At 35.2% G+C, this 12,748-nt stretch overlaps 1 protein-coding gene across 1 annotated transcript; it reads left to right on the forward strand.

Annotated features, from left to right (window-relative positions):
• Nucleotides 1-1,798: 1,798 nt before the first annotated feature.
• LOC142606082 (F-box/LRR-repeat protein At3g48880-like) lies at nt 1,799-7,533 on the forward strand. The gene is made up of 3 exons (XM_075777484.1): nt 1,799-2,076; nt 2,498-2,947; nt 7,284-7,533. The coding sequence occupies exons 1-3, from the start codon at nt 1,799-1,801 to the stop codon at nt 7,531-7,533; spliced, it is 978 nt and encodes a 325-aa protein (XP_075633599.1).
• Nucleotides 7,534-12,748: the final 5,215 nt, after the last annotated feature.

Below are 12,748 nucleotides of genomic sequence, written 5' to 3' on the forward strand. Positions count from 1 at the left end.
AAGAAATTTTTTTACACCAATTTCTTAGATAATAACCACTTCATGTGAAGTTTGAATCATACAATAATTCTTATAAAGTCTCTCACCAAAACTTATCTAATAATATTCCATTCCAATGCCTCCTCAATGTAATCCAATAAATTTGTGCATATGTCAATCTGAGAGAGATAAAAGTGTTAGGGTTAAATATAAGATTATCATTATTTTTTTTTATACAAAATATAATTTCTACTCTAACTTAATACAAGATTATCATTATTTTGAACCAACCAAGTATTATAAATTAGATTTGAATTAATAAACAATGATGGAAAAGTCGATGAGAGATGAGATTATTGGGTTAAATAGGAAAAGATGTGCTATGTCCACAATATTTGAATGATAAATTATTTTTGAATGAGAAATTATTTTTTTAAATGAGAATATTTGAATGAGAAATTATTTTCTTAGGGTTTAGGGTTTGGAGTTAGGGAATAAAAGTTCTACTTTAAAATAATCTAAGTATATATGTATATAAAGTTTTATCTTGAAAACTTGAATTTCAGCTTTTGTTCTCGGTTATCCACATGCACTTATTATACATGTGAAATAGAGAAATAAACATATCTAACTACAAAAATAATATAATAGATTTTCGATATCAAGCAGACATTGAATTCTTTGATTCGACTGATGGGCGTGTACATGGGCGCGAGGAAGGCACTTACTACAACTCCAGCTTATGCTAGCCGAACTGTGAATTAATGCTTGTAGCTTTGGTTTGAGATTAGAGAGAATACCAGTTGATCACCGATAGATACTGTGATAGAGTCCCTCGCTCTTCGGAGCTCGCTTCATAAACTTGCTCTTAGGTTTAAGTTGCAGCTGACTTCTGGTTTAGGGAAGCAAAATGCTCAAGCTTCGCGGGTTCGTAGTAAACTCCTCATTTTCTTTCCGGGAGCTAGGCTTAGGTGCCGTCAAATAACTCATTAGTCAGTAAAGCCCACGGCAGGTGCTGCTGTTAGTAAAGCCCAACGGCAGGTGATGTTGTTTGGAGAAATCATTGGATATTGGATAGGGGATAAAAAAGGGGAATAGATATAGATTAAAAGAGAAAAATGGACTATTATCAGTTATCACACCCTTCTTTTCGTCCCGATATTCACACGCACCTTTATCCCTAGATTTCCTCTCTTATCACTATCTAAAATCAGAATCCATCCCGTGTCCTTTGCTGGTACGACTTTGAATTGATTCTTAGTTTTTGTAATTGTAGGAGTATATATTATATAGGATTACTCTTCCGTATCAGTATAAACTCTCACTCTCTCACATGTATAGTTCTTGGTTTCAGAGGTACAATCTCCTGGCCGGTTATATTTTGTTTCTGTTTTCTGATTTTCTTCAACAGTTGAATATGTATGTATCTTTTTAGTTTTTACTACTACGATTATTTTTTTCTTCTTCTTAATTAGCACTATGATATTCCTTATTCTATTCTTAAATGGTATTCATTATTACCAACTGATTTGAATTTTGACTTTGACTAGTATATGAAAAACTTCTTATCTATGCGTGCTCACATGGATTATTGTTTATAAGAATATTCAGTTTTATTTGCAGCTTATTTTGTAAATAATAGTTTTATTAATGCATTTTTTGAGAAATAGTTTTAGCTTTTAACCTAGAGCATCCGTCGCTATTTTTTATTTTTTTTTTTATCATCATACCAAGGTGCCAATTAATTTTTTGTATAGGTTGGAATCGAATCTTTTTTGACAACAAAAAATTTTATCAATTGAACTAACTTAATTGGCTGATGGCTGGACCAAAATGGGAGGATTTGCAAAAGGACTGTTTGGTGAATATTCTTACAAGAGTGGGCACGGAGTCATTGCTATATGACATTCCCTTTGTGTGCAAGTCATGGTATAGAGCGAGCCTTGATCCTTCATGTTGGAAAATTATTAATTTTCAAGAATTGCCTTTAGCAGATGAATATTTGAAGTTGATTATCAATCGTAGTCAAGGAAATGCTACTTCAGTCATGCTTCCTACCTCATGCCCAGATGAGGTGTTAAGATATTTAGCAGATAAGTAAGTTCAAGTTTTATATCTCAATTACCAAAAAAAATGTTTGTTTCATCTCATTGTCAACTGCTCACAATGTCTTAGTTTAGCCTGCCCATAATTCAATTTTCTTATATATATATATATATAGTATGAGGTGTGGTGTCATGGATGTGCACATGATTAAGTGGTTACTTCTCTAAAGCTGGTTGGCAATGTTGTTCAGACACACTGTCGTATATCACAAATTAAACATCATGATATACGGGTAAAAGTCGTGAATGATTTTGAAGAATTTTAAACCTAAATTTGTACATCCTGCTGATTCCATATTCTTTGGGAGTGCATATATAGGTCATGGTATAGAAGATTGGCAGATTTTGCTGATATCAAGCTATTGAAGAATCTGTTTTCTTGTATTGACATTGATGCATTTCATTTTTTCCAGGTGCCCTGCGTTGAAGGCTTTATATTTGCCATCTGTGATGGGGATCAATCGTTCATTTGTGTTGCCAGAAGTCATAAGTAAGTGGAAAAATCTTGAGCTGTTGAAAATTGGAAGACCTTGTATCCATAATATGGAAAGGATCCTTCAAGAAATCAGCCTTCACTGCAAGAATTTCTGTCATTTAGAGATTGATAATATACCAATTATTCAGGCTGAAGAAGCGTCAGCCATTGTCACCTTTCTGCCGAACATAAGGTACTTACATCTGAGGCATGGAGTCATTGATCAGAAGAGTTTAAAGATTATTCTGCAGGGCTGCAAGAAGCTTGTGCATTTGGATGTTAGGGATTCTTTGTTGTTTGAATGTGATGACCAGTTACTGGAGCTTGCTTCACATATTGCTAATTTCCAGCACGTGGTTTCAGAGCCATCTTGCGTTGATTACAATAGGTACACTCAAAGGATTCTCTTGAGCGAGTTGATAAGTCTTCAAAAGAGGCTCTGCTTACGTTTCTATTCTAATTAAGTAGATTAGTCTGATTAACCCAAAAAAGAAAAAGAAAAGCCCAGCTTAGTCTGATTGTTGAGCCAGAAGCACTATACTTTCAAATGATTGTTGAGCCAGAAGCACCATACTTTCTAAGGCTTGCTTTATGTCAGTCAAGTAAATGTTTTTTTTTTTGGCACTATTTTTGTTGTCTTTCTACATGATCCCTCTTGCTTACACAATAAGGCAGCAACCAAAGTGTCTGCTAAACATATAGCGCAACCCACTTTAGCCTGACCATTTCTCAGGGTTTGCTTTAAATTGGACTTTTAACTACTTTGGGGAGATCTACACAAACAGGGTCCCTTCAAAATGTTGATTAACAAATGATTTGGCCAAGTCAAATGACACCTTTTTCCTCTCTCAATTCACCCGGTTTAAAAGTGAGTTTAAATTAACAGCAATGCATTCCCTTTACCACAATCACCCTGTCCAAATTCTCCTAAATGCTTAGGAAGTTAGGCCCCTCAATTTGTTTGGGTTAGACCCATACCCATACCATAAGCCCATCATTGATTAGCACAGTGCACAGCCAATTACATGGATCTGCTATCTACATGGAGTGGAGCTGAGCGCTACACTACAGAAAGATTTTGATTTCCTATTACATTACATTGTAAGTAACTCCGATAAAAACTTTCAATCTTTTAAAAATAATTAAAAAAAACTCTGGAAACAACGATCTTCAACCGACTGTTATTACTATGTATGTAGATCAACCAGACTCTTGAACGTTCACTAGCTAGTTGAATAGAAATTAGAATCCATCCCATCCAGATTCCCTGTGCCCGTTGTATAAATAAACTTACTTTCTATATAGGACCTAGTCTTCCGTTTCAGTATAACCTCTCTCACATTAACATAGTTCTTCTTGGTTTCTCAGGCACAAATGTACAATCTCTAATCTGTGCCAATTTACTTTTGTTTCTATTTTCTCCAACAGATAACAGTGGAATGTCTTTTTATCTTTTTAATACGATTTTGTTTTTTAATCATAGGGTAATGATTCATCTTATTCTGTACTCAAATGGTATATTCATTATTACCAACTGAATTTTGACTTTAACTAATACTAGCTGTGTGAATTGTTGTGGTGCTATTGATGTTAACTTGAGTTATTAAACATACAAGACATTAGTTTGACGGGAATATTTTAAGGTACTAAAATGGTTTTTCTTTGTAATTTTCATGATATTGGTTGTAAGGACATAGTTTGCACCCAAACCCACAGTGAGAAGGGAATAGACCCAAAAAGTCCAATACAATGAAATTTTTAGAGAGTGGGCTTGAAATCTAGGTTTTAATGATGTTAGATAACTAGAATGATAGGCTCAATCACAACATTACACACAAGGAACTGTTTATATGAAAGAAATCTGTCATCGGACACAAGCCGATGATGATTTATATTATTTCTTTCAAAGATAAACTACAACTAAGGATGGTGATGTATACAGTGTTATCTCTCTATTTTTTTCTCCCTCTGTTTTGAGCGCCTTCCTCTTCCTTTTATATCACCTCCCACACATGGATCAGATTCTTGATTTAGATACTTGTCCCATCTCCCTCCCCTCAAGTCTTTGAAGGCAGCTGTCAGGCTCAACCTTGATGCTCAGGCCTCACTTCCCCGTTAATGCAGCCAGAGAAGCAGTTGTAGATCATTCAATGAGGTGGCGGTGGTAGCAGCTTTATTAAAAATATCACACCGTCCTTCTTCTTATCTTCTACGTATACCATGCTTACCCTTACCTATAGGATCTTCTAGAATAGTGTCTGTGGAGGTCAACCAGCCTTTCTTCTACCTCGACTTTAGATAGCCGATGACATATCCCTCCTCGGACCATTCTCTTAGATATGCTTGACCAAATATCACTTTTTTACCTCTTAGCATTGCTTCGTGGGCTGACATTTACACATCCTTGGACCATTCAGTGTCCTCAGATTGGTCATTTAGCCCAATTAATACCTTTGGACCAAACCAACATATATCCCAGGGCCCATTGACCCTACATTGGTTATGCCAAAATTTTCTTTTCACTGATATTATGTATATAATTTTGAAAATTACTATTGGATAGTATATCTACAATATCAATTCACAATCACTGTCCATGAAATTCTACGAAATCCAACACAAAATAAAATGATAAATTGAGTCAATAGTATCTCCTAAATTGAATAAGAATAGTTGCATGAGATCGTTCAGCTCAATTATAGTTTATAACATCCAAGATCTTCTAAATAGAAATAGTATAAAAAATATGTTCATTATTTTAGAGAAAAATTAATAGCGAAAATTTAAACAATTTAATTTGTATAGAAAGCTAACAAAAAGAAAATCTAATTTTTATTCTAATTGAATTTTCTCTAAACTTTGATTTTATGTATATTAATTACTTAGTTAGTAATGGATTGTGCATAGTCATGGTATATTACATAAATAAATTATAAATTTGAATTACTTTTAGTTACACAAAAAATGGTCCATAAATATAAAATCATTTAAACTCTCTCTCTCTCTCTCTCTCTCTCTCTCTCTCTCTCTATATATATATATATATATATAATTAGGTTTTTTATGATTTAATTATATTGGACTTATTGTTTTCTATATTAAATTAATTCATTTGACACAAAAATTTAAAAACTTAGATCAAATGTGACACATGGCGCAAAATTATACTTTAATTGAATTTCAATTTGATACCTAAAGTTTTTAATATATATAATTAATATATACGAAACAACTGTGACATGGGCTATATATATAATATATGCTTGATAGTCTATAAGGAATTTCAGTGTTATTTGTACTTTTGTAGTTTGTTTTGTAAATAATAATTTTTATTTTGATTGAGCTATGAATATTATAGATGGCTAGAACAAAATGGGAGGATCTGGAAAAGGACTGTTTGTTGAATGTTCTTACAAGAGTGGGCACAGAGTCACTGCTGTATGACATTTCCTTTGTGTGCAAGTCGTGGTATAGAGCAAGCGAGCCTTGATCCTTCAAGCGGGAAAATTATTATTTTTCAAAATTCTGTTCGTCAGGCACCTTTAGCTATGGAATATTCGAGGTCGTTAATCAATCGTAATGGAGGAAATGTTACTACGGTCATGCTCCCTATGTCGTGTGAATATTTGGAGTCGATAATCAATCGTAGTCGAGGAAATGCTACTATGGTCATGCTCCCTTTCTCCTGCCCAAATTAGGTGTTAAGATATTTAGCAGACTAGTAAGGCCCGTTTGGTAACGTTGTTTAAACACTACAATATGTATTTTTACGCACTTTTTTATCTACACGTATTTCTACAAAACTTAAACAACGTTATTAGAAATCTCTTACCAAATGGACCATAAATATTCCCGTTTATATCTTAGAGTGTGTTTCGCAAGAGCTTATAAACTCAGTTTTTACCTTTTAGTTTTTTTTTTAGTTTTTATGTACAGTTTTTAAATACTTCACTTTTTCTCGTATTTTCTCACATTTTCAATTTTTTTTCAAAGTACAAACATATTTTAGCACATTTTTAACAAAAAAATTTAAGTTTAAGCTAAATAATCTATTTCCAAACAAACCCTTAATTAACTAAAAATGTTTGTTTTATCTCATTTTCAACTGGTCACAATGTGTTAGCTTCCTCATAATTCTCTCTCTCTCTCTCTCTCTCTCTAGAGAGAGAGAGAGATTCAAGTTATTCCTAGTGTAATTTTAAATAATGTTAAATTACTAAATATTTTTTATTAGATGCGAATTTTTACAATGAATTAAATTTTCTATTATATACCCTTTATACTTGCAATTTCTCAAGATAATTAAAGATTAATAACTATATCATTAATCAAATGTCAAATTTTAAGTTTTTGTAATTTAGAATTATGTATAAAAGATGAGTTTAAATATCAAATGGTAAATAATATTCAATTGACACGAACTTTGACATGCATGTTAAAAAGATTTAGAACATGTAATTCAAATATAAGATTTTCAAAATATGTATTTAATAAAAAGTTATTACTTAATGTAACATTATTTAAAATTACACATGGTTAAATGTTTAATTTTAAAAGGCTGGTTGGTATAAGTCCTGAATGATTTTGACAAATTTTAAACCTAAGTTTGCATGAATGGCAAACATTAATGTACTTTTTCTCACATCCTTTATGCTTCCCTAATCTTTGCAAGTGCATATCTGTTTTCAAGTATTCACATTGATGTATTTCATTTTTTTTTCCAGGTGCCCTGCGTTGAAGGCTTTATATTTGTTACCTGAGATGGTGGACTATTCTTTACTTTTGTTGCCAAAACTCATAAGTAAGTGGAAAAATTTAGAGCTTGTGCATTTGAATGTCAGGGGTTCTTTATGTTTTGAATGTGATGACCTGTTACTGAAGCTTGCTTCACATGTTACTAATTTCCAGTACTCTGATTCGATTCAATATAAATATGAAAATGGACTTTTACATATGGAGTTGAAATGCAGATAAACCAGTATAGAAAACAAACTTTGAGTAAGAAAGAGATAGAGAGCTAGAGGAAGAAGAAGATTGAGAGAATTGTAAGGTAGAAATTAATATTATATTGCTCACTTAAAGAATGAATACAATGGGGTAAGATATTTATACGAGCTCAGAGAGCATTCCTTTATGTAACTAACTTAGATTCCCTTTAACTCCCAAAACAAAGGGAAATTATCGTGTACTCCCGGAGTACCAAAATGCGTACTCCTTCCTCTCACATGAATGGTAGGTCACACTAATTAAATACATAGTAGAATCCACCATTTATGTGAGAGGAGGGAATGCGTATTTATAGTACTCCGGGAGTACCTAATAATTTTCCCAAAACAAAATAGCAAACTCTAATCCATTCTGTTACAGTGAATTATCAAAGTATAACCGACCTGAGAAACCAATGCAAGCATGAACAAACTTGTTATGTGCATTATGTGCTAAACAATAGCATGCAATATAAGTTTCAGCTCAAGTAGTTTATAAATAAGCTTAGATTACAATGCAATTATATAAAACAAAATAAGCACAACAATTGAAAATTTCAATTAGATACCAATTTAATAGTAAGAAATGTCTAGCAAAATGTTTGATATCCAACAAAAAACGAGAACACAAAATTCAAACTACATTAAACTCAAAAGATCTCTCCTACTCCCCCAAATATATGTGCTACTCATTTCCCTTTTATGTCGCAAATGACAAAGGGTAATCGCTAAGCATTAGTAAGGGGAGGAAATTGACTCTACAAATCAGCAGCTTTATCCAGGATAACATTCAGTGTGTTAGCGAGTTCTCTTTGACACCCAGCAATTGCATGCAAGGTCTCACTGTTGGAGTGTTGTGCATTTATGAGATCCTGGAGGCGGGCTATCACATCTACTAGGGTAGGAGCATGAGCTGCATCGTCATCATCAGACTGGGTGGCGTAATGAGCAACATCCACAACAGCAAAACCTCATCCTTCTCATTAACAATCTGTGAAGAAAAGGCATCAATTTTGACACACTTGTTGATCTAATGCATTTATTTGACACACTTGTTGATTTAGTGTTCTAGTGCATTAGACCGTAAATAATGAGAATACGTGGCCAATTTTAAACACATGTCCGTACTATAAAAATATTAAAAGAAAAGATGGGGATTCCTAGGCTTTAGGCCAATTTTGAATAACACGAGGAAGCATTGTTTGTTTTATAGAAGTAAACTGATCTTTTAGTCAGCTCAAATTAGGAACTTGTCCAAGCGAAATGTTGGGTTAAAATAGTTTGACCCCGGTTAATTAAATCAATTACCCAAATTATTTAATTGTATTAAATTACATGCAAATTGTGGATGCACCAACAAATCACCAAATAAATTAAATGTAGCGGAAAATAAATTGAATACGGTGATTTATTGACAAATGGGGAAAACCTCGTAAGGCAAAAACCTCACTGAGTGATTTTAAGGTCACTACTCCCAAGAATCTACTAAGCAATAATCAAGCGGTTACAAGTATAAAGAATCTTACCAATTACCCTTAGCCTATCCCGAAATATTAACCTATAGTTGAACCTTTGCTCCAATACCCAATTGGACTTGATTTTGTAGTAGTCTTCTTTCTCTTGATGCACAAACCTCCAATTTATGACTAACCTTATGCATGGATCTCTAGTACATGACTAACTCCAGCAATTTGAACAGATGTTGGCTACAAAGTTTTTCACTTCATCAACAATGAAGATCTGAAAGCATTCGGTTACAAAACCTTATGGCATACAAACGTTGTAGATTCTCATAGAGAAAATAAGTCTCTTGATCTCTGTATCCGTGAGTGACGGCCTTCAAAATAAGCCTTATATATGTTTTAGGTTGTGAGGAAAAAAAAAAACCAAACAAATATGCAAGGCTAGGCTGAATTTATGATTTGGAAATTTTGAAATCGTAATTCTCGATAAATCGAGCTTCTGTCGAGCTATCTATTGAGCTTTGCATTAAGTCTTGATAGTAGGCTTCTGTCGAGCTATGTGTTGAGACTTAATGAACAACTTTTCTTCACTTGTTTCTTAGACCAATCTTCATGTCTCTAATATTTGATTTGAACAACATGTTTCTTAAAGTATTAAATCCATCTTAGATCTACCCAATTACAAGTAAAGTGCATTTTGGCAAAGGATTAGCCAATTACACAAAATATAACCCTAACACGAAAAATAGATAGGGATTCTTGGCCTATAGGCCAAGTGAAATTACCTTCTGACAATGATAGATCTAGCAAGCTGAGTTCAGAGATGAAGTCTGAGAATTCCCACATAGCAGGTGACATTCTCCTATCATTTGAACACTCCCTTGGAAGTCTAAATACATTAAAATCCCCTCCTATACACCAAGGCACCTCGCACCAACTATACATTCCTGTAAGTTCCTTCTATAACATCTTCTTGTCTTGATTAGATTTAGGGCTGTAGACTCTAGAAAAAGCCCAATAAAAATTATCATCTTCATTTTCGAACTTACAGGAAAGTAAATAACAACCTTTTTCAGATTTAATCTTCTTTAGGGACGTCCTATCCCACAGAGCCAGAACTCCTCTTGATGCCCCTTCCACAACTAGAAAATCCAAATCAACAAACTGGCTTCCCCTTAAGCTTCTTATCACCGCTCTATATATAACCTCCAACTTAGTCTCTTGCAAGTAGACAACATCTGCCCTCCACACCTTGAGAGCATTTTTCACTTGCAACTTCTTGTCTTTATCATTTCGGCCACGAATAGTCCATGAAAGAATTTTAAGATTCATAAAAATAATTCATATACCTTGGCCTTCTACCTCCCAACTACTTACTAGCCCATTAATCTCCTACTTCCTATATACTTACCAGCCCTTTTACTGGTGAGGAGGCCTGTGATGGATGATTTGCCTACATTGTCAAATTATCTCATACATGATTGACTATGGACTACTCTGGATGGTATTTGAGGCTTTCTTGAGGAAAAGTTTGGTCCGACTTTATTTACAATTGAATTTCATGGAAATTATATACTTTTTGATGATACTGAGATCGTTAGTTAAGTAGGTTCGTCTAGATAGGTTAGCATGGACTTCGTCTCTATACTTGCAAGAGTAAGAATGAAATTCTCTCTAAGTGGTCACTGGTGTGGTGTCGACCACGAAGTCTCCAATGGTAAAGTCAGAGACTAAAAATGGTAGATAGGGCTTATAAGAACTAAAGCAAATAGAGTGTTTCAGCGAGTGTGTATGTATGTACCTTCTTTGGCTTTAAGATGTGTCTTATATACATTCTCATTCTTTCTAGTCGTTGTACCCTATTCATGGTGGTATAATTGCTTCTTTTGTAAAGCCTTTGTGCTCATTCAATGTGGGCTTTGATGGGTCTCCAACGATCTTCTTGGCCGATTGGTAACCGTCTGAGGCATTGAATGCTCCTCTTTATGGTGCTTCTACCATCGTCCATGCTGAGGTGGGATGGACGATGGTACTTGATGGGCTCGTCTGGACTGATATTTATTGGCCTATCAGCTGCCCCCCCAGTCCTGTGGTCGTCTTTATGTGTAATGACGATCATAGGAAGATGGAAGGTTTTTTGTTCAAACGTGACCCTTGGGATTCCGTTTTAGTCGCATTTAATGTGAAATGGCGACGTTGTACATGTCGTGGCCACGTGGCACATTTTGATTAGTGGAATTCAATGCTTCACTCATGCGTCTTTTGGGTTTTTCCCCGATTTTCAGTTTTTCGTACCCATCTCTATTAAACTTGTCTTCTTTTTCTCTTTCCTCCTTACTTTCTCCTATTTGTGCCATTGTTGCTCTTTGTTTCTCTTCTCTGAGCTTCCTGTCACGTTTCTCCTTTCTGGGATTGTTCCTTTGGAGGTACGGTTTCTTTCCTTATACTTTTATCTTTTGTAGCGAACTTTATTGGCAAAAGATCAATGGTATTTTCCTTTTTTTTTTTTTGGATTTGGAGTTTTTATCCCTTTTTTCCTTCTTTTTTCCCCCTTTTTTCCCTTTTTTGGGTTCCATGGTAGATAGCTCTGAGATTAGGAGACTCTACCCTTCCTTTTCGTGTTTCTTTGTGCACTTAGGAGCTTCTTTAGGCTTTTCTTGTTCTTTTGGCTCTGAAATTGAGGGTTTTATGTTTGGGGGTAGTGGCTTAGGTTTAGCGTTGGCTAATATGCTCCCTTTACTTCGTGAGTCAGTGGATTGGTTTGAGGGAATAGTGGATGAACAAAGAGCTATGTCAGAAGTGAGGTCTAGTGAGCTAGAAACTGGGTTTTTGTCTAGCGACGACCTCGTTGAGGTGGAGGAGGATACTGTGGCTTCTGGAGCAAGAGCAGTTAGGGCTTTTCATGCCCTTAGGGAGGTGTGTGGTCTGGAAGCTGACATTCTCTCCAGGTGTAGGGATAGGTTTCAATTCCCTTAGAGTGTTCGGGTTTGTCTTCCTCATGGAGAGGAATGGACCTGTCGTTTTTCGCTTGGGGAAGTGTATTTCTATGAGGCTGCCTTCCTGTGCGGTCTTAGGTTTCCTGTCCACCCCTTCATTATGGAGCTTCTAAATCATTTCAACATCACTCCTGGGCAACTTATGCCAAATTCGTGGAGGATTATGATCAACTGTATGGAGATATGGATGGCTGTCACTAAAGGGGACATGATTAGGGTGGACGAGTTCACATATTTGTACCATCTAAAGGAGTCAAAGGAGAATGGGTACTATGAACTTGTGCCCTGGGTCAGGAATGCTAGGATCATTACGGATCTACCATCGTCCTTCCGATATTGGAAATCGAGGTTCTTTTTTTTTTTGTGTCTGGGGATGAATGGGAGCCTTCTTTTGATGAGTTCTGGGGTGACATTCCTAGGTTGCTACATTGTTGGAGAGCCTCAAGTCTAGGTGTGTCATCCTTTTGCAAGTCCTTTTTCCTTCTTTTTTTGTGTGTGGCTAATCTTTCTGTTTGTGGTGCAATTAAGAAGCGTCCAAAGCTTAAGAGCAGGTACAAGAGGCGTGTCAAAGCAAATACTGAATACACCAAGACTATTGACAACTTCGACGACCTGGTTGACCCGAGAACCTTAGCTCGTCATTGCCTCGATCTAGAGCCTTCCTCCTTCGTCCTGCGTGCCATTGAAATCGAAGAGAAGAAGAGTAAGTGTTTATTTGGTTCGTCACTGACTTGGTTTTTTCTTT

Source organism: Castanea sativa, chromosome 8, assembly GCF_040712315.1.
Source record: "Castanea sativa cultivar Marrone di Chiusa Pesio chromosome 8, ASM4071231v1".
In the NCBI taxonomy this organism is placed as follows: Eukaryota; Viridiplantae; Streptophyta; class Magnoliopsida; order Fagales; family Fagaceae; genus Castanea; species Castanea sativa.

Coding starts and splice junctions, on each gene's coding strand:
- LOC142606082 (XM_075777484.1), top strand. CDS start 1,799: ATGGCTGGACCAAAATGGGAGGATTTGCAAAAGGACTGTTTGGTGAAT. Junction 2,077..2,497: donor TTAAGATATTTAGCAGATAA/GTAAGTTCAAGT, acceptor CATTTTTTCCAG/GTGCCCTGCGTTGAAGGCTT. Junction 2,948..7,283: donor TCTTGCGTTGATTACAATAG/GTACACTCAAAG, acceptor TTTTTTTTCCAG/GTGCCCTGCGTTGAAGGCTT.